The 25,015-nt window shown below is 45.5% G+C and overlaps 1 protein-coding gene across 48 annotated transcripts in view; it reads right to left on the reverse strand.

Annotated features, from left to right (window-relative positions):
* Positions 1–25,015, reverse strand: part of LOC119970160 (receptor-type tyrosine-protein phosphatase delta) — a 2,903,826-nt gene that overhangs the window by 370,287 nt on the left and 2,508,524 nt on the right. For all 48 annotated transcript variants that reach the window (XM_038804286.1, XM_038804284.1, XM_038804281.1 and 45 more), the window contains one exon: positions 8,295–8,440. In XM_038804286.1, coding sequence (XP_038660214.1) covers positions 8,295–8,440 — 146 coding nt within the window. The remainder of the gene's footprint in view (positions 1–8,294; positions 8,441–25,015) is intronic.

Below are 25,015 nucleotides of genomic sequence, written 5' to 3' on the forward strand. Positions count from 1 at the left end.
TACTCCTGCAATGCAGGGCCTAGAGTGATTGCTCTCTCACTCTCTCAGCCCTCTGCCTCCTATCTTAATTAAATTCTGCAGGAATGACAGCAGCCACACTCTCCAAATGTGTGCTTAACCTGTCTGGAGAAAATATGGCTCCAAGACCACTTTAGAGGAACATTGCAAAGAGCGCATACAGTGCACCCAGCAGAAAAGGTACAAGTGACTGCCTTCAGCACCTACCCAGACCTTAATGGGCAGTAAATGTTAAACAGAATGTCAATGTTAATAACTTTGGCTTTCACAAAAAGGCATTGGCCAGAAATCTCTGACCATTGGGATTCCCTTTTCCCGGTGGCAGCGCACCTCCGCCCGTGGGTTTGCTGGCGAAGTGGGGTGGCTTCAGCGAGAAATCCCACTGCGACCAGCAGCAGGGAGACAGAAACATGCGGCTGGGGAACCGGAGAATCCAGCCCACTGAGATCATTAACTTCCTGGTATTCTGTCTCTTTTAACCCAAAACCCATGCATAGTGGAGGCAGGAAACATAACACCTTACGGAGTGGAGGCTAATGAGGATAGCACTTGGAGGATTGAAACAGGATGTGGTTTCACTAATGGCTGAGAGATTATTTTCCTAATTGTCAATATAAAACTAATCCTGTTCAAATGGTTCACAAGATCTCATTGTATCAATCATCAAATCAAAATCTTGTACAGAGCATCACTATGAGGCTGGTGTGGGGACACTCCTAAAATTATTGTGGGACTTCCTGTGATCGTCTTAATGTTCCCACACCTGGGCGGTAAAGATCCTTGATCCTTTGATCAGGCAAGGAGTTTTCTGTCAAAGTCCTGAGAATTCGTAGCAGGTTAACAGTAAGTGATGCCACAAATACTTCAATTACCCCATAGTCCACGGTGATGTTTCGACTGTCACATGGGCGGCAGGGTGGCACAGTGGTTAGCACTGCTGGCCTCACAGGGACACAGGTTCAATTCCGACCTTGGGTGACTGTGTGGAGTTTGCACATTCCCCCCGTGTCTGCGTGGGTTTCCTCCGTGGCTCTGGATTGGCCATGCTACATTGCCCCTTACTGTCCAAAGATGTGCAGGTTAGGTGGGGGGCTGGGGTTATGGGTCTAAGGGGACAGGGTGGAGAAGTGGACCTAGGTAGGGTGCTCTTTCGGAGGGTCAGTGCAGACCCGATGGGCCAAATGGCCTACTTCTGATTGTAGGGATTGTATGACATGAGAAGACTTATGGGCCGCGATCTTCATTTAAAAATGGCGTCCCGATCTCCCAGGCCTCCAAAATAATCCCGACCTCCACATGAGCACAAAAGCAATATAGGAGGGGCTGGCACCCCGGCATGGAGTATAACCCACATTGAGATCGGAATTCATAGAATCATTTATGGCACAGAAAGAAGCCATTCTGCCCATCTAGCTAATCACGAACACTCTCCTTCGCTCCACTCAAAACCCAAAAATTCCTCATCCCTAGAAATTCTGCTAAATGCACCGTCTTAAGGACCCTCACAACTTTGCTAAAGTATGGTGGCCAGAACTAGATGCCATGTTCTAGGTTTGGCCAAATGAGAGCTTTATAATGGTTTATCATAGCTTCCCTTCTTTGCTACCCAATACCTCTATTTATGAAGTCTTGCGCATCACTAACCATTCTCTGAATACACCCTGCCAACTTCAAAGATGGGTGAACAAGCAATTGGGGTCTCTCTGTTCCTGAGCACTCTAGAACTATGTTACTTTGGTCCATCTTGCCTCTCCCACTTTTGCCAAAATGCATCATCTCACACTTCTCTGTATTAAATTTGATATACCTCACCATTCTGCTGGCCGATGTCCTGTAGTCGATTTGTCTTATTCTGATTCATCGCATTTCCTCCAAATTTTGAAATTGTACTCTAGATTCCAATATCCAAGTCATTTTATATATACACATATATAATATACATACATATATTGTGTATGTTGGCTGTGATTCAGCATACAGCAGTTTGGGCATATTTGGCAGGGTATTTCATGGCAGCTGCAGTGCCGAGAATCACACGTTATTCAACAGCACTTTGCCTTTGGCGTTCGGGGGTTTCTCCCTGCTGAGACTGCACTTGGAGAGTTTTCCTGGTGGTGAGCTTGTCTCGGCAGCAGGAACGGCTGCTCATTGATCGGACCACCTATTTTGACTGGCACACCGACCATTCACCCTCCCCCCAACACCCCACCCAACCCCCAGCCTTTCAGGCAGCACCAACAGCAGTCCCTCCCCTCCCTCACGCCACAAAACTGGTAGAGGCACCTATAGGACCCCATCACCTCCAACTCCCCCCGCCCTCCCTAATTGACAAGGACCTTTCCTGGGGCCCGATCACTGGCATTGCCAGACTGACATCCTGGCAGTGCCACCTGGGCACCTGTCAGTGCCAGGGTGGCATTGTCAGGGTGCCAGGCTGGCAATGCCAAAGTGCCCAGGTGCCAGGTGGACTGCCAGGGTACTTCCCTGCTCTGTCCCTGACCACCCTGGGGTCTCTAATGCCTGCGAGGCCCCCGGAAGTGCCGTTACGCTTGGTTCACATTCATCTGAACCAGTACTAAATGGCGCCCTGGCGAGGTCTCACAAATGCAGCTGTTGAGTCCTGGGCGCTGGGTGAATCTGGCATCTGGGTATTTAAATAAGCCATTAAAATATGCAGATTTGGATCTCATCCTTGCTGTCATTCCCAGGTTTGCGCCGGGCGCAACAGGTTGCTGAATCGCACCCATTGTCTACCATCTCCTTTGTGAAAAATATCCATTTTCGACAACTCACTGTTTTCTGTCCTGAAACTAGTTTCTATCCAAACTGACACTGGCCCTCCAAATCCATGATTCCATCGGGTAGGAACAGGAAACTATTTTTTTTCTTGGAGGAATCAAGGTGAAGGGGTCATGTTGCAAGTAAAGCCGGGCCACTTAGAAATGAAATCAAGATACATTTCTTCACACAAAACTTAGTGTAAATCTGGAACTCTTTCCCCCCAAATGTCTCAAGATGTGAGTCATATTTAAAACCTAGATTAAAGTAAGAATAGGGATTTTGGAATAAAGGTAATTAAATAGACAAATTAGCCATGACCAGATTTAATGCTGGAACATCATCTTTTTTTAATGTGAATTTGGAGTACCCAATTTTTTTTCCCCAATTAAGGGGCAATTAAGTGTGGCCAATCTACCTACCTACACATCCTTGGGTTTGTGGGGGTGAAACCCACGCAGACACGGGGAGAATGTGCAAATGACAGTGTCCGAGGGCCGGAATCGAACCCGGGTCCTCAGCGCCGTGAGGCTAACCACTGCGCCACCGTGCTGCCCGGTGTTGGAACATCAGCTGACACCTGAACAACTCCTGTGTTGATTCAAATTCTAACAAATCACGCAAGTGAAAATTTGGCTTTTTGACTACTTTAGATTCTGGGCAAGGTCGTCCAGTTATTCACGGTGAGGGGGTAGGCCAGAGAATCTTGCCCTCCGTCTCTTCCCCTCTTCCATGGCATGGCTTTCTTTCAAATGCAGTCTCACATGCCCTGGTACAGTGCCGATGTGGCCATTCTTTACACAAAACGGATAGGCAACTGAGGGAAGATTTATCTTGTAACACAAGAAGCTGAGACTACTTTGAGAACAAATACATCCATTTGATCAATGATGCACAAAACGTTTAATGGGAATGTATCTCTAGCAAGTAAAATGTTGAGTTATCTAAATGATTTCTACTGGTCAAAGAGTGTAAAATGGGTGGCACATTATACAGCAAATGTTCTTGTTAAACAAATGAGCCCATTAACGGATGTGCATTACATTAAGACATCATCAGAAGCTAATTTTTAAAAATTAATTCTTTTTGAACACTTCCTTTCAAAATCATACATATGTAAGGTAAATGTATATCATTCAGTGCTTCTGGCACAAAGCTCTATGAGATGGTGGGGAGGGGATGTTTAGGGATATTTAGGGAATTTGGACAACATACCCCTTAGGTTAATGCTGTATGTTTCCGTATTGCTATATTTATGAAACACAGATGTAGCAACTTCAGTTACACACAAGGGGGGAGGCATGTGGGTTAACATATCAGTTTCAATGCACTTTGTGAGCTTCTGAAAGGACCTCCTTAAAAGTAATCATTTGCCTCAGATGAACTCTTCTCTGTTATTCTTGTAAATATACACTTAAGGGTTATTTCACCTGTTCGTCATTTGTCATGAAATCACAAACAGGTTCTTTACACAAATGGGAGGATAATTAAGCATTTTGTTTAAGATTTGGTATGGCATTGGGGTCTTCGATTCTGTCATCATGTATAAAATGGAAAGCTTTAGTTTACTCATAACACAAGGTTTTCAACAATTGGACGTATTTTCATCCCCCACTATCCAAGGAAGGGGGAAGCCAAGCTTAGACATTTAGTTCTGTTACGAACATCTTGTTGGGTTGGTTTTGATTATGTTCAACAGGCGGCTTCCTTTTTTGAGTTCAACCAAGTTATTTAAATCTGCTTGGCCCCAATGATTCCATGGAAAGAATTTCTCAGCCAGGCGAGTTCAAATGGGAAATAAATTTGTGAAACCCAAGAGAGTGTGTTAGGTCAGATATCTGCATGAGCAGTGTGAAAAGGAACAAGCCCAATGTAAGATGGCATGATTTTGTGCTGCAGTTGCAAGTATTAGTTACTCTCTACCAAGTCATGATCGCTTAATTTTAACAATTTATTTAAATTTAGAATACCCAATTATTTTTTTTCCAACTAAGGGGCAATTTCATAGACTCATTTCATAGGATTTACAGTGCTAAAGGAGGCCATTCAGCCCATCGAGTCTGCACCGGTTCTTGGAAAGAGCACCCTATCCACGGCCACACCTCCACCATATTCCCATAACCCAGTAACCCCACTCAAAACTAAGGGCAATTTAGCATGGCCAATCCACCTAACCTGCACATCTTTGGACTGTGGGATGAAACCGGAGCATGCGGAGGAAACCCACGCACACACGGGGAGAATGTGCAGACTCCGCACAGCCAGTGACCCAAGCCGGGAATCGAATCTGGGACCCTGGAGCTGTGAAGCAATTGTGCTAACCACTATGCTGCCATGCTGCCCACGGTAGCATAGTGGTTATCATGGCAAATCCACCTAACCTGCACATCTTTGGGTTGTGGGGTGAAGCCCACGCAGACATGGGGAGAATGTGCAAACTCCACAAGGACAGTGACCTAGGGCCGGGATTCGAACCCGCGTCCTCAGCGCCACAGTCCCAGTGCTAACCATTGCGCCACGTCGCCCTTGAATCGCTTCATTTAATAACCACTGTAAAATCTTTGTCGCCTCATTTGCAATAGTTGGCTTTTTCTTTTGGTATTTAGTGAACTTTTTTTGCTAATTAAAATCTTAATCAGTCTGCTGTTGTTTTATCCCCCTCCTAATGTCAAGAAAGGTCACACAGAAGTCACATGATAAAATCAGTAAAGCTAACCAAAGTCAAGAGATATTTCAGCCCAATCCCTTGTATGTAACAAATTGACACACTTATCTGTCATTCTCTGGGATAGAGGTCAGACTTTCACAGAATTGGGAAAACTCCACAAACCTTTAAAAAGGGCGGGCAGGATCCGGTTGCTGAGGTTGTACCCCATTTCTAATAGTTCCAATTTTTGCCAGCAAGGGAAGGGGGGAAGAACTCACACAGACAGGAAATCCAGACTCAGCAGGGCCATTTGAACTTAATGCCAAGTTCAAACAGATCAATTTTTGACTGTTCCAGGGCCGTAACCCATGGTGTGGGAGTCATGAATTGATGGAGAAAATGTAGACACCATTGAAGGGTGGATAAGGTTTGTTGACGTGGCATGACCTGAAATCTTTTCTAAATCACCTGCTCTTTAGAGGAGGAAAAAAGCGAGGAGAAAAAAAAACAGGCTGAAAGCTGTCAGTGATATTGTTTTTAAATCCTCTGTTATAGCAATTTTATTGACAGGTCATCTGATATAAGTTAGAAAAAGAAACATTACCACCTGGTGGTGCAGCTTCAATAGAGCTTTTGTTGACAATTCAGCAGGGGTATTATTATGCCATTATGAACGCTTGGCTGAGTTTCAAAAACTACAATGATCTCAGCAGATGTTTCTGAACACAGTTTGATTGACAGTTTAAAGAGGCTATTGGAAGGTTAATTGTCTTTGATGTGGCACCTAAATGGAAGCGTGTTTGGTTTCAGAAGAGATTCAACACAAGAGGAGATTTAAAAGCCTTTCAAAGGGTGTCTTGAATGGGAATTATTTTCATTGTCAAGTATGTAGGATTGAGGTTCTGCCCATGGTGGATATTGCATGAGTGGTTATGGAGGTGACATGGGGTATGAGAGGTGGATGAGGGGCATGAGTTGATGTGAAGGTGTCATGGAGTATGAGGGGGCATTAGCTGACATTGAGGTGGCATGGTCAGTGGCATGGGGCATAAGGGATGGGGGGATGATACAGTGGGGAAGCTGGAGGCCTGCCACGTGTATGTTTTTTAAAATATATTTTTATTCACATTTTCACTTTATACAATACAAAATAACAAGAAGAAATAAACACAGTTACATTCATAAAAATATCGAAACATAAAATAGCCCCTCAAAAACTTAACCGCCCCCTTTTTTCCTTTCTCTCCCGTTAACTAATGATGACTAATTCCTTGAAATAAGCAATAAACAGCTGCTATCTCTGATAGAACCCCTTAATTGCTCCCCTCACAGTGTACTTGACTTTCTCGAGGTATAAGAACTCCATCAGGTCTCCGAGCCACAATGAAGCACTGGGGAATACAGACCCAACAGTATTTGCCTTCGGGCAATCAATGGGGCAAAGGCAAGGACATCGGCCCACGGACCCGTCCGCAGTTCCGGCGGGTCCGACACCCCAAATATGGCCACTAAATGATTGTGCTCCAGTTCAATTTTCAGAATCGGTGACATGGTGCTAAAGAAGGAAACCCAAACGCCCATGGGTCAAGATCAGAACATGTGCCTGTGGTTTACCAGACCTCTTGAAGAGCACTCGCATCTGTCCTCCACCCCTACAAAGAAACAACTCATTCTGGACTTGGTCAAGGACGCCCGAAAACTAGCGTAACTTAGATCAAACCAAGCCTCACGCACGAGGACGTGGAGCTCACCCTGCGAAGGGCCTCTCTACACACCTCGCCACTTAATATGGAGCAAACTCCTCCTCCCCCCTGGCCTTAACCCCCTCCACTGACACAAAATCTTCAGACAAAATCCAATCATACATTTCTGGAGTGCCCCCCTCATCCGACCCTGCAAGCAAAAGAACCCTGTCCATTGGAGATGTTGGCGGCGCCATGGGGAATGTCAGGAATTTTCGCTAAGTGTATGTCAGTGATGCTCCCGACCTTGCTTGGCGGGAACCTCGTTATGTCATTGGCAAGAGGGCAATGGCAATTGAGCGAGGAAATTCCGCCAACATGAAAGCCTCTTTGGGACTCCCCCTCGATTCTCCAACTCCGCCTCCTTCTCCTGTCTGCAAAAAATTGGAATGGAAAATCCACCCCCCCCCCCTCCCGCCCCGCCCTTCCCCAACATTTTCATGCTTTTGAAACCCATGAAAAAAACTCCATTGACGGCATTGTGCAAGTTAAAGCTGCAAATTTACCTGGATATCGTGATCATGAAAAGTGAACCAAGGTGATGAGAGATAAGTGTGGGGGGGGTCAGGGTGTGGGACGGTTTGTGAGTGTGGTGGAATTGCAGAAATATAACAATGAGTTTCCAAACAATGACTGAATCAACATTTTCCCAACTAGTTAGATAACAATTAAAATAATATTTGATAAACTGGACATCAACAAAAGAGACAAGTTCAATTCCAAATCTGGAAGCTCCAATTGACAGACGGTTGGGCGGGATTCTCCATCTCGCTACACCCGTTTACCGGTGTGGCGCGCCCCTGCCAGCAGCGGGATCCTCTGTCCCAGTAACCGGCCAATGGAGTTTCCCATTGTGGGCACCCTCGCGCCGTCGGGAAATCCATGGGCATGAGTGCGCTGCCGTTGAATAGGAGGATCCCGTCGAGGAGAATCCCGCCCGTCATAGAATCATAGAATTTACAGTGCAGAAGGAGGCCATTCATCTTGCACACCTTCAAGACACTTTAACAGGGCTCTAATGAACACCAAAAAATAAAACTAGTTGGGATGTATATCATGAGAACCTTGCAGAGTATTATTCTGATGAAAAAAAATAATGGACACAATACCTCAAATCGCTGCGAGCTGACTTTCTTTCCTTTTTTAGACCATACAATTTTCGGCCTGGGTTCTCCTGAGGTTTGGCAGATAAATGACGCAACCCCTCCCGAGACTCCCGTCTGGTCAATGGGAGTTCTTGTAAACTTTGGTGGTGCTATATAAAGAAAGGAAAATAATAAATCACATTCCTGAATAACTTGCGTCTCAGTTGCTAGGCAATGCGACATTTCATAAAAACAGATTTAAGCCATAGTATCACCACTCCAGTAGGTTTGTGGGAACCTTTCCAGCAGCAGCCTTTAACTTCACATCCGCGAAAACAAGTGCATTTATTAGGCTTAGTGGGGATGCCTTTTTCCGCAGTTCGAAGCAGATTCTGGGGAGGTGGTTCAAAGTGCTAAATTCCGGGTTAATCTCGATGAAGCGCTGCTGTATACCAATATCAGCACCTCTTCGATTCAAACCTGTTTGAAAGTTAAACTGAGTCAATGTTGTGCATTTTCCAACCAACTGCACCCTCAGAAACAGGAAATTCCCCCCAAAAATATTGCACCCCATAATTTGTATTTTACTCCTTATGGGCTGGCGCACCGCATGTGCACATGAACTCAAGTTAAATATAGGTGCAAAGGACTGGAGAGCAAAAATGTTGGATTAATTCAAGATCCAGTTGGATCTTTATGAAGAAGGAATGAATCATGGGGTAATTTTAACCTCACTGCCCAACAGGAAACTCCCAGATTCAGATCAACCACCCACTCTCCCCGCCTACACCCACAGCACTGTAAGTAGGATTGGGCGAGGTACGAAAAGAGTGGCTGACCCAATCGAGTCAATTTTCAACCAGATGTTTAAGATTCTAATAACCCCAATGCCGTCCCTTCATCACATCAGCCAGCTGGATCTTATCTGGCTCCGTTATCTGCGTGGCAGAATCCCAGGCTCAGTTTTGAGTAGATTTACAATCCATAAAGGAGCTGTATTAATTCGCAGAAATTACAAGTACAGGCTCAGTGAGTCTGATTACCTAGAATCCAAACTAAATAAGTAACAGTATAAAAATAGGTATCACATTTTTATACTCAACACTTCAGCACAATGTCAACACATGATCCAACTGAATTAGACAGTAAACTCTCTCTCTCTATTTACTGTATTTCACAGAAAGACACATGCAGCAACGTCTGGTAGCAATCTTTCCCCGGTGAAAGATGAAGTCGTGAGGCGATACGGCAAACTTCAATGTCGCTGCCCTATTTGACTGTGCTAAGGAATAGGTAGGGAAAACAAGACGGGGTGACAATAGCTGATGACTTAAGAGCAGAGAAGGCTGAGGGGAACCTGATTGAGGTGTACAAAACTATGATAGACATAGATATGGTAGGTGAGAAGAAACCTGTCCCCTCAGTAGAGTGGTCGATAACCAAGGGCCATGGGATTATGGTAAGGGGCAGTAGATTAGAGGGGATGTGAGGAAAAACCTTTGCGCTCAAGAGTGTGGTGGGAATCTGGAACTCACTGCCTGACAGGATGGTAGAGGCGGGAACCCTCACAACATTTAAGAAGCATTTAGATGAGCATTTGAAATGTCATAGCATACAAGGCTACAGGTGATTGAAATGAAAATCGCTTATTGTCACGAGTAGGCTTCAATGAAGTTACTGTGAAAAGCCCCTAGTCGCCACATTCCGGCGCCTGTCCGGGGAGGCTGGTACGGGAATCGAACTGTGCTGCTGGCCTGCTTGGTCTGCTTTAAAAGCCAACGATTTAGCTCAGTGAGCTAAACCAGCCCAGACTCAATAGGCTGAAGGGCCTCTTTCCATGCTGTAAAATCTGTATGACTCAAAGTTAGTCAGCTGTGCGTTTTGTGTGAGGAATGTATTCACCAATATGAGGGTGGTAGCTCAATTGGTGCTGAAACCGCAACTCGAATGATAATGCTAACACGAACAGGATGCTCAGAATTTGTTTACACAATGAAGATGTTATAACGTTAACCATATGTGACAAAGCAATTGAAAAAATACACACAACAGGAGAAGGATGTTGTAAACCAGCAACTTGAAGTGCCAAGGTATGTTCTGCACTGTTAAGAACATTTTCAATTTGCCCAAAAGTTTAAAAACAGAAATTTATTTTAGGTTGGTGACAATGTTTATTAAACATGTCTTTCTTCTTGCGGTCCTATGTTCACGTTAGTCTAGTCTGATTACCGAGGATCTCCTAACAACACTGTGAGCGCACCTACACCACATGGATCGCAGCGATTCAAGATGGCCACTCCCATCACCTTCTCAAGGGCAATTAAAAATGAGCACCATACCAGCAACGCCCACGATAGAACGAAAGACACCTCCCCAGCATAGCCTGGCAAGGTTTGTTTTTTTATGATTTTTCTCCTCCGAAACCACCAATATTGTACCATTGGGCTTCTGACCAGCACTTCTCCACAACAGTGTCGCTTACTCAAGTAACTTGCAGTGTTGCAAATTTCTGCCCGATCTTGCTATATCATGGGACCTTCCATCCACTGATGCTTCAATATGTTGCACCACCATGTAACTGCTTTAATTTGTACTCTTTACTTTCCTCTTCAACTGCATTAACTTTGATAAATTAATTACTCAAGTGCCCCTGGTACTGTGACCCCTCCCTGAACTTCAGTTGTTGGACTTTAGCAGTAAATTGCTAGTGTCTAGATATTAGCAGGGGAGTGTTGAAAGACTGCTGGCAGCTATTTATAACCTTCCCTGACAACTGCAGCACTTGATCCAACAAAGTGTAAGGGGGAATCTAGCACATTTCATTACCCACTGCCACCCATCAATGCGTGAAACCCACACCCACACCACACCGCCCCCCCCCCCCCCCCCCCAACCCTCGACAATCATCGCCTGTATTCCCCCCACCGGGGAAGAATCGCCGGCAATCCATCTGCCCTCAGTGCTTGTTCCCCACCACAGAGTAATCATCCCTCCCCACCATGGGAGCACCTACTAGAGCCAAACCCTGGCATAGGTAGGCACTACCAGGTTGGCACTATGTCCACCAGGCAGTGCCAACCTGTGTCAGGGGGAAGTGCCAGAGCATTGCGGGGAATGCCCCCCCTCCCCCCGGCAGGTTTGTACTTACCTCCCTACCCCCGGATGGATTCCCATGACTCATTTGACCAAACCTGATGTAAACCTTACAGATGTGACATCACATCTTCAAGGGTGAATAGTTAGTGAGAGGGGGATTAGATGGTCCTCCATGGAATTTCAATATCTTTGGGTTTTCATTACCCCTTCCTTTAGGCAACTGTATAGGGCTAAAATCCCCCCCAATTGATTGCAGCTACTAAATGGGATGTCGCTCGTTGGGCTGCACTCCCGATTTTGTGGCTTGGGAAGATTGCCCTAATCAAAATATGCATATTGCCCAGTTTCATCAGAGATTGGGTTAGAATGGATCCGGCGTCCAAGTAGCTTGACACTGAAGCACAACAGGCAATTTCTCCTCGACAGGTCTTGTTTTATGGTGACATTAAGGTGAACTCTGCTAATTGTGATAATCCTATTATTGTTAGAGTATGGAGGTCGATCCACCAACTAGAAGGAAGATGTGAATTGACTTCCGCTCTCTCGCCTATCCAGAGCAGTCCAAACTTTCCACCCGGTCCAATCGACCATGGATTCGATATCTGGAAAGGTAGAGGCATTTGTTGGCTGGGAAACATTCAGAGAACCTTCCTTGTCATCCTTTGAGCAGCTGTGTCAGAAATCTTGGGCATCCCAAGACAATCCTTTTTCAGTATTGATAGCTTAGAGATTTTATACTTAATAAGACCTCCCTGCGTCTTGACTCCTTAATTTCCCCGGAGGAAAGAATCGTGATTTCTGTGGAGCCTAAAAAATTGATCAGTAAGTTATTTGATGCTTTGAACACCAGGGCCTGCATCACCACTTTGGTCAGAAGACTTGCCTATCAAGATTGATGAAGAAACATGGGTAATATATGGATTATACCGGTGAACTTGAAATAGAATGAAGGAGACTCAGTTCAAGATACCACAGTGTACCCATATTACACCTAGTCTTAGACATAGGTTTAATCCTCCTTATCCCTGCTGTGTCCAACGTGCCAAGTAGTCAAGGGCGATAATATACATTTTTTATGGAGCTGTGCCAAGATTCAATCCTGTTGCTCAGGTGTGATCAGGGAGCTGGAGAAGATTTTTGAGAGTGCTCTGGAGTTTAATCATGTATTTCTGATTCTGGCTTCCCAGATAGGAGAATCATGGATTTGAATGAAAAAAAGGTGATATGATATGCTGACCTTTGCTGCTCATAAATATATCCTCTGCTCCTGGACTATATATTTATTGAATTTTTCCAATGAAGGGACGATTTAGTGTGGTCAATCCACCTACCCTGCATATCTTTTGGGTTGTGGGGGTAAAGACCTATGCAGGCATGGGGAGAGTGTGCAAACTCCACACAGACAGTGATCCAGGGCTGGGGTCGAACCTGGGTCCTCGGCGCCGTGAGGCAGTAGTGCTAACCACTGCGCCACCATACAGCCCTGTTATTATAGATATTATAAAACCATAAGACATAGGAACAGAATTAGGCCATTTAGCCCATTCAGTCTGCTCCTCCATTCGATTATGGCTGATACGTTCCTCATCCCCATTCTCCTGCCTTCTCCCCATAACCCTATATCACTTTATTAATCAAAAAATCCCCTTATTAATCAAGAACACCAGATTTGTGCTTGAGGTGCTGTTACCTACAGGGCTGTTAACAAGAGCTGGAAGGTGCAATTGCCTCATCTCCACCATTCTGCCTAATCTCCATAACCCTTCAATCATTACTAATTTTAAATCTGTTTAACTCCTCCTTTAATTTACTCACTGTCCCATCATCCAACGCACTCTGGGGTACCAAATTCCACAGATTCACAATCCTTTGGGAGAAGTAGTTTCTCCTTATCTCTGTTTTAAATTTGCAACCCCTTATCCTGAGATCATGACCTCCTCATTCTAAAATTCCCCACGAGAGGAAGCATTTGCCCCACGTCTACTTTATCCATACCTTTTGTCATCTTGTATACCTCAATTTGATCTCCCCTCATTTTTCTAAACGCTGGAGCATATAGGCTTCAACCGCTCAATCTCTCTTCAGAAGGCAAACCCCCTGGGCGCGATTCTCCGCTCCCCACGCTGCGTGGGAGAATCGTGGGAGGGCCCCCCGACTAATTTCACGACCCCCTGGCGCTCCCCACGCTTCTCCCAACCACCGCTCTGAAGAATCGCCGCTCGCCGCTTTTCACGGCGACCTGCGATACTCCGACCCGGATGGGCCGAGCGGCCTGCCGTTCGCGACCGGTTCACGACGGCGGCAACCACACCTGGTCGCTGCCGTCGTGAAAACTCCGTCTGATGCCCGTTTGGGGCTTGTAGGGGGCCTGGTGGGGAATGAGCACCACGACTGTGCTCGGGAGGGGACAGGCCCGCGATCGGTGCCCACCGATCGTCGGGCCGGCGTCTCAATCGGACGCACTATTTCCCCTCCGCCGCCCCGCAAGATCAAGCTGCCACGTCTTGCGGGGCGGCTGAGGGGAAAGATGGCCACCGCGCATGCGCGGGTTCGAGCTGTCAGCCGTCGTGACGTCAGCCACGCATGCGCGGGTTGGACCCAGCCAACCTGCGCATGCGCGGCTGACGTCACATAGGCGCCGCCGTCGCGTCCCTCTCGGCGCGCCGCCCGGCGGCCGAGAGTTACGGAGTGCCGCTCCTAACCCCGCCAGGAGGGGAGAATAGGGGGCGAGGAGCGGCCTCCAAGGCCGTCGTGAAACTCGGCCGAGTTCACGACGGCCCTCCCGATTTCTCCCGGGAGCAGAAAATCGCGCCCCTCATGTTTGGAATCAATCTAGTGAACCTCCTCTGAACTGCTTCCAATGTTACTGCATGTTTCATCAAATGAGGGACCACATATTTGCACAATACTCCAGATGCGGTCTCACCAATGCCTTGTATAGTTGCAACAACACATCCTTACCGTTACACTCTTCTCCTTTAGCTATAAATGCCAAGATTCCATTTGCTTTCTTTATTGTCTGCTGTACCTGCATGCTAGATTTCTGAGACTCATACACGAGGACACCCAGATCCCTGTGCATCGGAGCAGCCCAAAGTATCTCCCCATTTAGATAATAAGTCATTAAACTAATTCTTCCACATTTTGGCCCATTCACCTAACCTATCTCTATCCATTTGTAAGGTTGTTATTTCCTCATTGCTTCCAAAGCTGTCATAGGCTCATTATGAAATGCATCCCCATGGAATTTTTGATTTCCGTTCTCCGTTATAAATCTGATGCATTTCATATGAACCCCCATCATAAATTCATAGGCTTCACCTTGGCTGATTTGCGTTTGTTAACATTTCTATGAACTAATTTACTCTAGTTTAATTCTATTTAATCCTTTACCCTTCCCAGCCAGGCTGTTGGAACCAACAATTCTACGGACACATGCTTGTAGGATTAGAATAGCGGTTTTAATATACTCACAACAGAACCAGCAGGTTAGCCATTGAACTTTCGGTGAACTGGCCGGCTGACCATGTGGCACTGAGCTTTTATACAGCAGCTTCCAGGGGAGGAGTCCTGGGCAGAGCCAAGGGAGAAGCCCCATACAACTCGAGCATTCCCAGAGCTACTACCCCTGGAGGACAGGTAGTGCAACTGCACTTACAATACAGACACATGTATATACAGATTATCATCCGGTGTGAATCACATTCACCACACAGGCTTTGCCCTCTTCCAGACCCTTCCATCAGGCAGAAGATACCGAAGTCTGAAGACCCTCACACCTGGACACAGGAAAAGCTTCTTCCCCACAGCTACTAGACTCCTCAACGAGTCTCCCTCAGATTGATCTGTTCTCTGTAAGAGCACTATTCGCGACGCCCTATACTGCTCTTGCTCATATATTTGCTTTTTTTGGCCCTTGTTCCGCACTGTAACCAATCACTGTTTGTCCATGTACCATTTGTTAATGTACTCTGCTGATTATTTTGTTGTCTACTATGTAAGTACTGTGTACGCTCCCTTGGCCGCAGAAAAATACTTTTCACTGTACTTCAGTACATGTGACAATAAATCAATCAATCTATCAATCAATCAATCAATCAATCAATTCAAGTTGTTAGTCTGAATCACAATACTTTGGGGCGTGCGACCTGATTTGTTATCCTTCTGTATTAGTATGATTTTGCCTTCTTTCCCCCACTCACTGTGGTATTTTGTTGTTGAATGGATCCTGAATTTTAACCAGGGGCTCTGGATTCTCACCTGACCTGTTCCGAATCTATTCTGTAATGTTTTGCTTTTTGTTTGCTTGCAATAACCTTGTTCTGTCTGTACCCATTTTGCACCAGTTCCTCTGTTATTTGCTGCATTTAATGTTATAAAACTGGGGTGGAAAATTAGTAAAATCTATATTTAAAAGTACATTGAGAGAAACCGAACAGCAATAAACATGAAGCATTGCTGTTTGAGAAGGGAATGGCCTCTCTATTATTGTCTCATCTTACTCTCCATGCTGCACAAAATGGCCGATGTCTTTCAATTACAGAAACCTCACATTAATACATTCCAGACTTTCCCCAATTTACACGGTGATGGTACTTAACAAGGAGGAGAAGAGATTCTGCTGAGTCAAAGTAGGATCGGCTTTGGAAGAATCCTCACGCTACTTAATATCGCCATTACTAATCACACATTGGCCAGAATTTTCCAACTGTTCTCGCTGGCGGGATCTTCCAGCCCCGCCCACGGCGATCCCCAACTGTGGGGGGAGAACAGGAAACCCTGTTGACAGCGAAGGGATCAGAAAATTAGGGAGGCGCAGAAAATCATGCCCATTGTCAAGACTACAGTGGAACCTTTTTGGTGGTATAACCCAAAATTACGTATTGGGCTGGATTCTCGAATCCCCAGTCACATCTTTCTCACCGCCGGCATTTCACTGATGGCGGGATTCTGCCTTCCCGCCGCTTCTCAATGGGATTTCCCATTGAAGTCACCCCACTCCGTCGGGAAACCCACGGACGGCGGTGTGCTGCGATGCGCAAAGAGAATCGCAACGGCTGGAGAATTCCGGCTTACATCTCTGTTTAAAAATTTTGCACAGACCAGTTAGGCTGAATAGACTTTCTGTGTTGTAAATGAAGTCAGTTCATGGCTAAATGGCAACAAGAAAAAGTTTTTAAAAAAATACACATGCACATGCAATCGGAAATTACAGTTTCTCAAATAGACAGTTTTGGATTTACGATGTTTAACTTTCAAAGCAGCGAAAGTTCAGAGAACCACATCAATGACAGTAAGTTGAAGAGTGAGGCCCACCCCACTGCGATGGAGTAACAAACAGCAAAGAGCTGAGATTCATCATAAGAATTTCAATCGATCCTTACATTGACCATCATTGTGTAATTGTTCACATGCATTGTAGCAGTTATTCCAATACTGGGGGAAACATATGGCACGGGAACCCTTTAACCATACATTAATTTATTAAAATTAATTCCAATTTAAATGCGGTTACCATTTAGAAAGGTGATGGGCATGAATCTCTGTGAGCAAAACCTTGACGCCAAGATTCTCGTTCCCGCGGGATTTTCCACCGGCGTCGCCATTCCCGCCAATGGCGAATGCCGGCAGAAAATCGACTCCCCTGTGGTTTCACTCCAGTGTAATGTGGATTGGCACAGAGAATGTTTCAAGGTGAGCCATTTTGCAATAAAACCACTATTAAAAAATTTCCCATTTTAATCAAATTTCTGCCACATCGACGGAGTTGTCAGTATCGGGATCTGACTTGTGTATTGTTCAAAATAAGATGGTACGCATCAAGGCGTCAAAATAAAATGTGATGATTGGAAAATATGGAAGAGAAAAGGAAAATGTTGGAAGTAATCAGGACGCTTCTGGACCTGCTGAGTGTTCTCAGTATTTTATTTTCTCTCCTAGATTTCCAGCATCCGCAGCATTTCGCCCTTTTTATCCGATAAATCATGGATGTGGACTAACTGCAGAGACCTCTAACTTTGAAGAAAAAAACGGAAAGTGACAAGAAAACATGAAGCAAAAATTTGTTTGGCAAGAATTTGTACTCAAGTGGCAAGATGTCATGTTGTTCCAGTTTCAGTACAAGGCGTGACGGTCATGTGTGGCACTATTAAAACACAGCGGTGCGCAAACAAATTGGCTGCCACGTTTGCCTGCAATACAACAATAAACATGCTTCAAAAATACTTAATTGTAAAGCACTTGGGGATAATCGGTGGTCATGAACATACTACATGTAATATTTCCTGTTCACCAGTTAGGCAAGTAACAACGGCAATGTTTATGTATAACTACAATGCAGAGGCTTGTAGCCTTGTGGCTGCGCGCCAGCTTCCAGGATCGAACTGATGCAGAAACCCACGCTTGCCAGGGCGTTCCCCACCCTGGTCCCTGATTGGTGACTCTCTCAGAAGATCGCCCCCTTATAAAGGGACAATTACCACATCCCTCCCTGTGTAAGGTTTTTTATACATCAATAATAATTATATTTCTTAATCCCCTATAATTAGAATATTAAACACATGCAACCAGTCCATCATGATACTCTCAGATGGTTTCCATTTCTAGTGGAGCGGCGTAACTCCTCTGTCGGGGGTACCTCCACTGGGGTGCTTTCTGCTGAAACCGTGATCCCCGACGTCTCCTCAGGTACCAGTAACTCAGCTTCATCTGTTTCCAAAGGGACAAGAGACTCCCGTGTCACAGGCTGGCTCGGCACTTCACTGCCTGGATAATCAGCGATGGTTCCTTCCGTCAGTGTGGTTTTAGGTGGCAGTGCTGGCCGCCGGGACAACTCTCATCCTCATAAATGGTCTACCTGCTTCATGACGATTCTGCCTGGAACATCCACTTCATAAGACAAAGGTCCTGTTTTTGGATACGACAACTTCTGGGACCCAACTCGAGCCACTTGCAAAATTTCTGACATGCACAGCTTGCTCCACTGAAAACGACCCTGGTTTGCTGCACTGACTGGCCTCCACCCTCCCCAGCAAATTCGGAAACGGCAGGCTTAGTCTGGTCCTAAGACGCAGTACCGTCAACAATTCTGCTGGCGGCACTCCCATTATAGATTGCAGAGTGGTTCGATAGCCCAGAAGGAAACGTGAGATCCTGGGTTCCAGGGTCACCCCTGACTGCTTAAGGCCTGCCTTGAAAGTTTGGACTGCTTGTTCAGCCAGCCTGTTGGATGCTGGGCAGTAAGGCACAGTCCTGATGCGCTTGGCACCATTTAAGGAGGTGAAATGTAGAAATTCCGCACTCATGGAGCCTGTTCCATTATCTGACACTATAACATCAGGTCACCAGTGGGTCGAAAAACACTGACAATTTCTCAATTGTGGGGTTCGACATCATCAACTTTGTTTCAACTCTTCCATTCACTATTAATGTGCATTAACAAGAAGTTGTCGTATCCAAAAACAGGACCTTTGTCTTCTGAAGTGGATGTTCCAGGCAGAATCGTCATGAAGCAGGTAGACCATTTAGAGGATGAGAGTTGTCCCAGTAGCCTGCACTGCCTGCTAAAACCACACTGCCGAATGGCCTCTGTAGTGATCTCAGTATGTGCATGTACATAAGGGGTTAATGTGTAATCAGTTGCACCACATGATCAGGGGGCAGCACGGTAGCATGGTGGTTAGCATAAATGCTTCACAGCTCCAGGGTCCCAGGTTCGATTCCCGGCTGGGTCACTGTCTGTGTGGAGTCTGCACGTCCTCCCCGTGTGTGCGTGGGTTTCCTCCGGGTGCTCCGGTTTCCTCCCACAGTCCAAAGATGTGCGGGTTAGGTGGATTGGCCATGCTAAATTGCCCGTAGTGTCAGGTTAATGGGGGGATTGTTGAGTTACGGGTATAGGGTGGATACGTGGGTTTGAGTAGGGTGATCATTGCTCGGCACAACATCGAGGGCCGAAGGGCCTGTTCTGTGCTGTACTGTTCTATGTCTATGTCTATCACTAGAGGGCCGGACCAACAGGGGTATAAAGGCAGCCACATTGGGTCTCTCTCCCTCTCTTTTGGATGGATTGTGACAAGGGCAGGAGTATCAGATTAGCTCAGATGGTTAGTGTAGTTACTGTAGTTAGATCTTGTCAACCTTATCACTAATATCAATGTTAAAGTAAAAGAACTCATGCAATTATTGTTATAGTTACTCAATAACCTTTTTGTTACTATTGGACGAGTTCAAGTCTTCTTCATCGCGATTCAGAAAACCTCATCAAGTAACCAAGGTTTGAGTAACACATATTACACTCCGTAGTATATCAAGACAATATAGGAGTGTAATAAAAGAGCCTCCTTCTGCACTGTAAGTTCTATGAAATGCATCAGTGTGATGGGACTGCTTTTCCCGCTTTCACACTGAACAATGAATGAACATTCACATTCGTAGCACTGGACATCTTTGGGTTGTGGGGACAAAACCCACGCAAACACAGGGAGAATGTGCAAACTCTATACGGACAGTGACCCAGAGCCGGATCGAGCCTGAGACCTCAGCGCCGTGAGGCAGCAATGCTAACCGCTGCGCCACCTTGATGCCCTTGACTTACTTTTATACGGGTGCCTTAAGTGACCTTTCCTGTGGCGTAAAAACATTCAGCCTCTTTATACCAACAGGCTTTTGGGGAGTGATAACCCTACCCCACCAATGACACTCTATCTCAATTGTAGGCGATTGATTGGCTCTTTTAAATCTTCTCGCTCTATTCGTGGCTGCATTTGCTTCCCATTTTAAAATTGCTTCTTCATTTTTGGTGCCACTGCTAACTGCAGCTTCTGCCCTAACTGATGGACCATACCATTTTGAGCGCTTTGAAGCTCCAGATGCCCTTCTCAACACCCTCCATCGCCAACGTTATCTCCAACATCTTCTTACAATTTATATCTGCCTCTGCCAGTAGCTTCCTTTGGATGCCTCATTATTTACCCTGCAGACGAAACAGTCCTGCAGCATATCGTTGAGAGTGGCTCCGAAGTCGCAGTGCTCTGCAATCTATTTTAACATGGATGCAACAGCAAAAGGATCCATCTATCTGAATAAGGGCATATCTACAAACACTCTTCGGTATCTCAACTTGAGCTGAACTTCAACATGACTTAACACTCACAGTCAGGGTGCCGCTTCTTTTTTTCTTTCATCCTCATCGCCAATGTAACATTTCCTTTTCACCAGTTCGGAAATAACAACGGCAACATTTATTTACATATAACTACAGTGCAGATGTATGCAGCCTCATGGTTGCAAGACAGTTTTGAGGGTTGAAATGATCCAGAAACCCGTGCTTGCAAGGGTGATCCCCCACCCTGGTCCCTGATTGGTTACCTAGATCATGTGGTCCTGTTGGCAGATAGCACCATGCTATACAAATGCCAAACTTCTGTTTTATATAATGATCCTCAGTGCTGTCAGGGTGTAAAGACTGTAAATACATTAACCTACATTCAATTCAGGTCCTGGTAGTGAGGGAACATTGCTTAATGTGTCACCTGGTTCTCACCATGCAGACAGAATTTGAGTTCATTCCTTTGGACATTTCTCCCCCCGTACCGTTATGTGTGAGGAAGACATATTGGTTCAGATGCATATTGTTCAGCTCACAGTTTGTCAGATGGTACTTGATACCAAGCTGTTTTCGAAACCTGTGCACAGCCCTTGAAATAAACAATCTGTGACTGGTCTTCTTCGAAAAGGCTGGCCTTTAATTGCAGCAGGTGAGGTTGCCAGAATAGGGAGGTGCTTTTTTAAAAAAACAACCTGATAACAGCAATATTTCCTTCAGAATGCTTTCTTCGAGAGCATCTAGTTTAGCCTTGACCTCGAATATGAAAATAGAAAAATAACGATTGCACAGAAACTGCTCACGCCAGACATCTGCGTGTGTAACTGTGAATAGGATACATACAATCTGTAAACGAGAGCTGCTGCTGAATATAAGTGGCCAATTGGTAAAGAGCCAGAAAATAACATAGATGGAGTTTTTTGTTAGGCCTAACAACAGCACATACTGTCTAAAATATTGTAACGGTGAATATACAGTCAGACTGCATGCCCTCAGTCAATCAGTTTTAAATAATACATCGGTAAAATCAGTACCATTCCTGATGGTCTAATGTTAGAGCAAATACTTTCTGTAGAGCAGTCTGAAACACTCTCAAAAGTGCCTGACTCTTGCAGTGAATGCTGCCCTTTAAAACATTTGTATGTTGGTATATATGCCAACCTTGGCAGGGTATGTGGCTCTAAATGGCACTGCATCTAAACATTGTTGTAAATAATGGTTTATTATTGTGTCAGCATTTTGTTATGAAGCAGTCTCAAATGAAAATGTGTCCACATGTATATCTAGCATTGAACAGCCCAATATTCTGAAGGCGATTAAATTCCCATCCCTCGTCATGAAATACGTTAACTGCCTGCCCCAAATGTTTACCTGCCTCTTAACATGCTGCTAGGCGTTTTAAAAATGGTTTTTAAAAATCCACATTCGTCTTGCTGCTGAATATCTGACACCAAATCACTTCAAATTTTCCCGGCACTGAAGAGTAAATGTTGTACCCCACATACAATTTTTAGAACACTATGTTGCTTTTTGGTACAACAATTAGACATTGACCACCAAATTGCCATGTGGTTCCCTAACTGGGCATTGCAGCCCACGTCAACGCTACCACCAAGAAAGCACAACAGAACCTATAATTCCTCAGGAAACTAAGGAAATTCGGTATGCCCACACTGACTCTTCCCAACCTTTATAGATGCACCACAGAAAGTATCCTATCTGGCTGTATCACAGCCTGGTATGGCATCTGCTCGGCCCAGGACCACAAGAAACATCAGAGAGTCGTGAACACAGCCCAGTCCATCACACAAACCTGCCTCCCATCCATTGGCTCTATCTACACCTCCCACTGTCTGGGGAAAGCGGGCAGCATATTCAAAGATCCCTCCCACCCGCCTTACTCACTCTTCCAACTTCGTCCATCGGGCAGGAGATACAAAAGTCTGAGAACACGTACGAACAGTTTCAAAAACAGCTTCTTCCCCACTGTCACCAGACTTCAAAACAACCCTCTTATGGACTGACTGATTAATACTACATGCCATCCGATGCCGGTGTCTAATTATTTACATTGTGTACCTTGTGTTGTCCTATTATGGATTTTCTTTTCTTTCCATGAACTAAATGATTGAGCTGTTTGAGCTGCTCGCAGAAAAATACTTTTCACTCTACCTCGGTACACTTGACAATAAACAAATCCAATCCAATAATGTCCCAGACACCATCATCACCATTCCGGGTATGTCCGGTCCCAATGGCAGGACAAAGCCAGCAGATGTGGTGACTCAGTTATAGACAGTCGGGAGGGAGTTGCCCTGGGAGTCCTCAACATCGACTCTGGGCTCCATGAAGCCTCATGGTTTCAGGTTAAACATGGGCCAGGAAACATCCTGCGCATTACCACGTACCACCCTCCTCAGCTGTATTCCTCCGTGTTAACATCACTTGGAGAAAGCATTGAGGGTGGTAAGGGCACACACAGAATGAACTCTAGATGGAGAACTTCAATGCTCATCACCAAGAGTGGTGCAGGGGTATCATCATCGATCGAGCTGATCCTGACTGCAACAAGAGGGAAAAACAAACTGGAACTCATCCTCCCAACCTGCCTGCCACAGATACATCTGTCCATGACAGTATCAGTAGGAGTGACCACAACACAGACCACCTGGAGACAAAGTCCGGTCTTCACATTGAGGATACCCATCATCATGTTTTTTGGCACTATCACCGTGCTAAATGGGATAGGCTTCGAATAGATCTAGCAACTCAAGACTGGGCATCCATGAGTCACTGTGGGCCATCATCAGCAGCAGTAGAATTATACTCAACCACAATCTGTAATCTCATGACCTGACATGTCCCCTACTCTGCCATTACCACAAAGCCAAGGGATCAACCTGGATCACTTAAGGGTGTAGGAGAGCATGCCAGGAGCAACACTAGGCAGACATGAAAATGAGATGTCAACCTGGCGAAACTACAACACAGGACGAGTTGCATCCCAAAGAGCATAAGCAGCAAATAATAGACAGAGCTAAGCAATTCTGATCTAAGCTCTACAAGTCATGTCACATCCAGCCATGAATGGAGGTGGACATTTAAGCAACTCACTGGAGGAGGAGGCTCCACAAATATCCCCATCCTCGATGATGGGGGAGCCCAGCATATCAGTGCAAAAGATAAGGCTGAAGCATTCACAACAATCTTCGGCCAGAAGTGCCAAGTGGATGATCCATCTTGGCCTCCTCTGGAGGTCCAGAGCATCACCCCCAACATCCTCCAGTTATTTATTTAATTGATCACCACAATTCATGACACTATGGGACAGGGCTGCCGAGCTTTGGTCAGATCCATTGGTTGTGGCATTGTTTAGCTTTGCCTGTGGCATGCTGCTTTTGCTGTTTAGCATGCATGTCATCCTCTGTTGGAGCTTCTTCGGGTTGACATCTCATTTTTCAGTGTGTTTAATGCTCCTCCTGTATTCCCCGTTAAAATAGGGCTGTTTCCTGGTTTTATTGCAATAGTAGCTTGAGGTATATGCCAGGCCATGAAGTTAAATATTGTGTATGAATGCAATTCTGCAACTGCTGATGGCCCACAATGCCTCCTGCAATGCTCAAACTTGGGTTATTAGATCTGTTATGAATCTATCGCACTTAGTAGTGCCATTCAACGCACTCATTGTGAAGATCGGACTTTATCTCCACAAGGACTATGTGGTGGTCACTTCCACCAAAACTGCCAAGGGCAGTTGCATCTGCAAAAGGTAAATTGGTGAGGACCAGGTCAGGTTGGTCATTCTCTCTTGTGAGAGAACCAACCAACTGCCACAGAGCCACTCTGACAACTATGTCCTTCAGGTCTCGGGCAGTGTGGTCAATGGTGCTGGACATTTGAGGTTCCCGACCCAGGGTACATCATGTGCCCTCACTAACATCAGTGCTTCGTCCAAGTGATTTTCAATATGGAGGCATACTGATTACCAATTGAGGGAGGATGGTAGGTGGTAATCAGCAGAGATTTGCTTGCCAATGTTTGACTTGATGTTAATTACCGCCCAACAGTTCACTCTCAGCCATCAGTAAATTACTGGAAAGGTTCATCAACAGTGCGATCAAGCAGCACTTACTCAATAAAATCATGCTCACAGAAGCCTAGTTTTGTTCCATCAAGATCACTCACCTCTTGACCTCGTCACGGCCTTGGCTCAAACATGGACAAAAGTGCTGAACAGCAGACGTGAGGTGAAGTGACTGTCCTCGACTTCAAGGCAGCATTTGACCAAGTACAGCATCAAGGAGTCCTAGCAAAACTGGGGTCAGTGGGAATCGGGCGGGGGAGGGAACTCTCTGCTGTCATACCTAGCACAAAGGAAGATGGTTCTGGTGGTTGCACATCAGTCATCTCCGCTTCAGGACATCACTGCAGGAGTTCTTCAGGACTGTGTCCTACCATCTTTAGCAGCTTCTTCAATTAACTTCCTTCCAACATAAGGTCAGAAGTGGGGATGTTCGCTGATGACTGCACAATGTTGAGTACTATT

The sequence above is a fragment of the Scyliorhinus canicula genome, chromosome 8, assembly GCF_902713615.1.
Source record: "Scyliorhinus canicula chromosome 8, sScyCan1.1, whole genome shotgun sequence".
NCBI classification, from domain to species: Eukaryota; Metazoa; Chordata; class Chondrichthyes; order Carcharhiniformes; family Scyliorhinidae; genus Scyliorhinus; species Scyliorhinus canicula.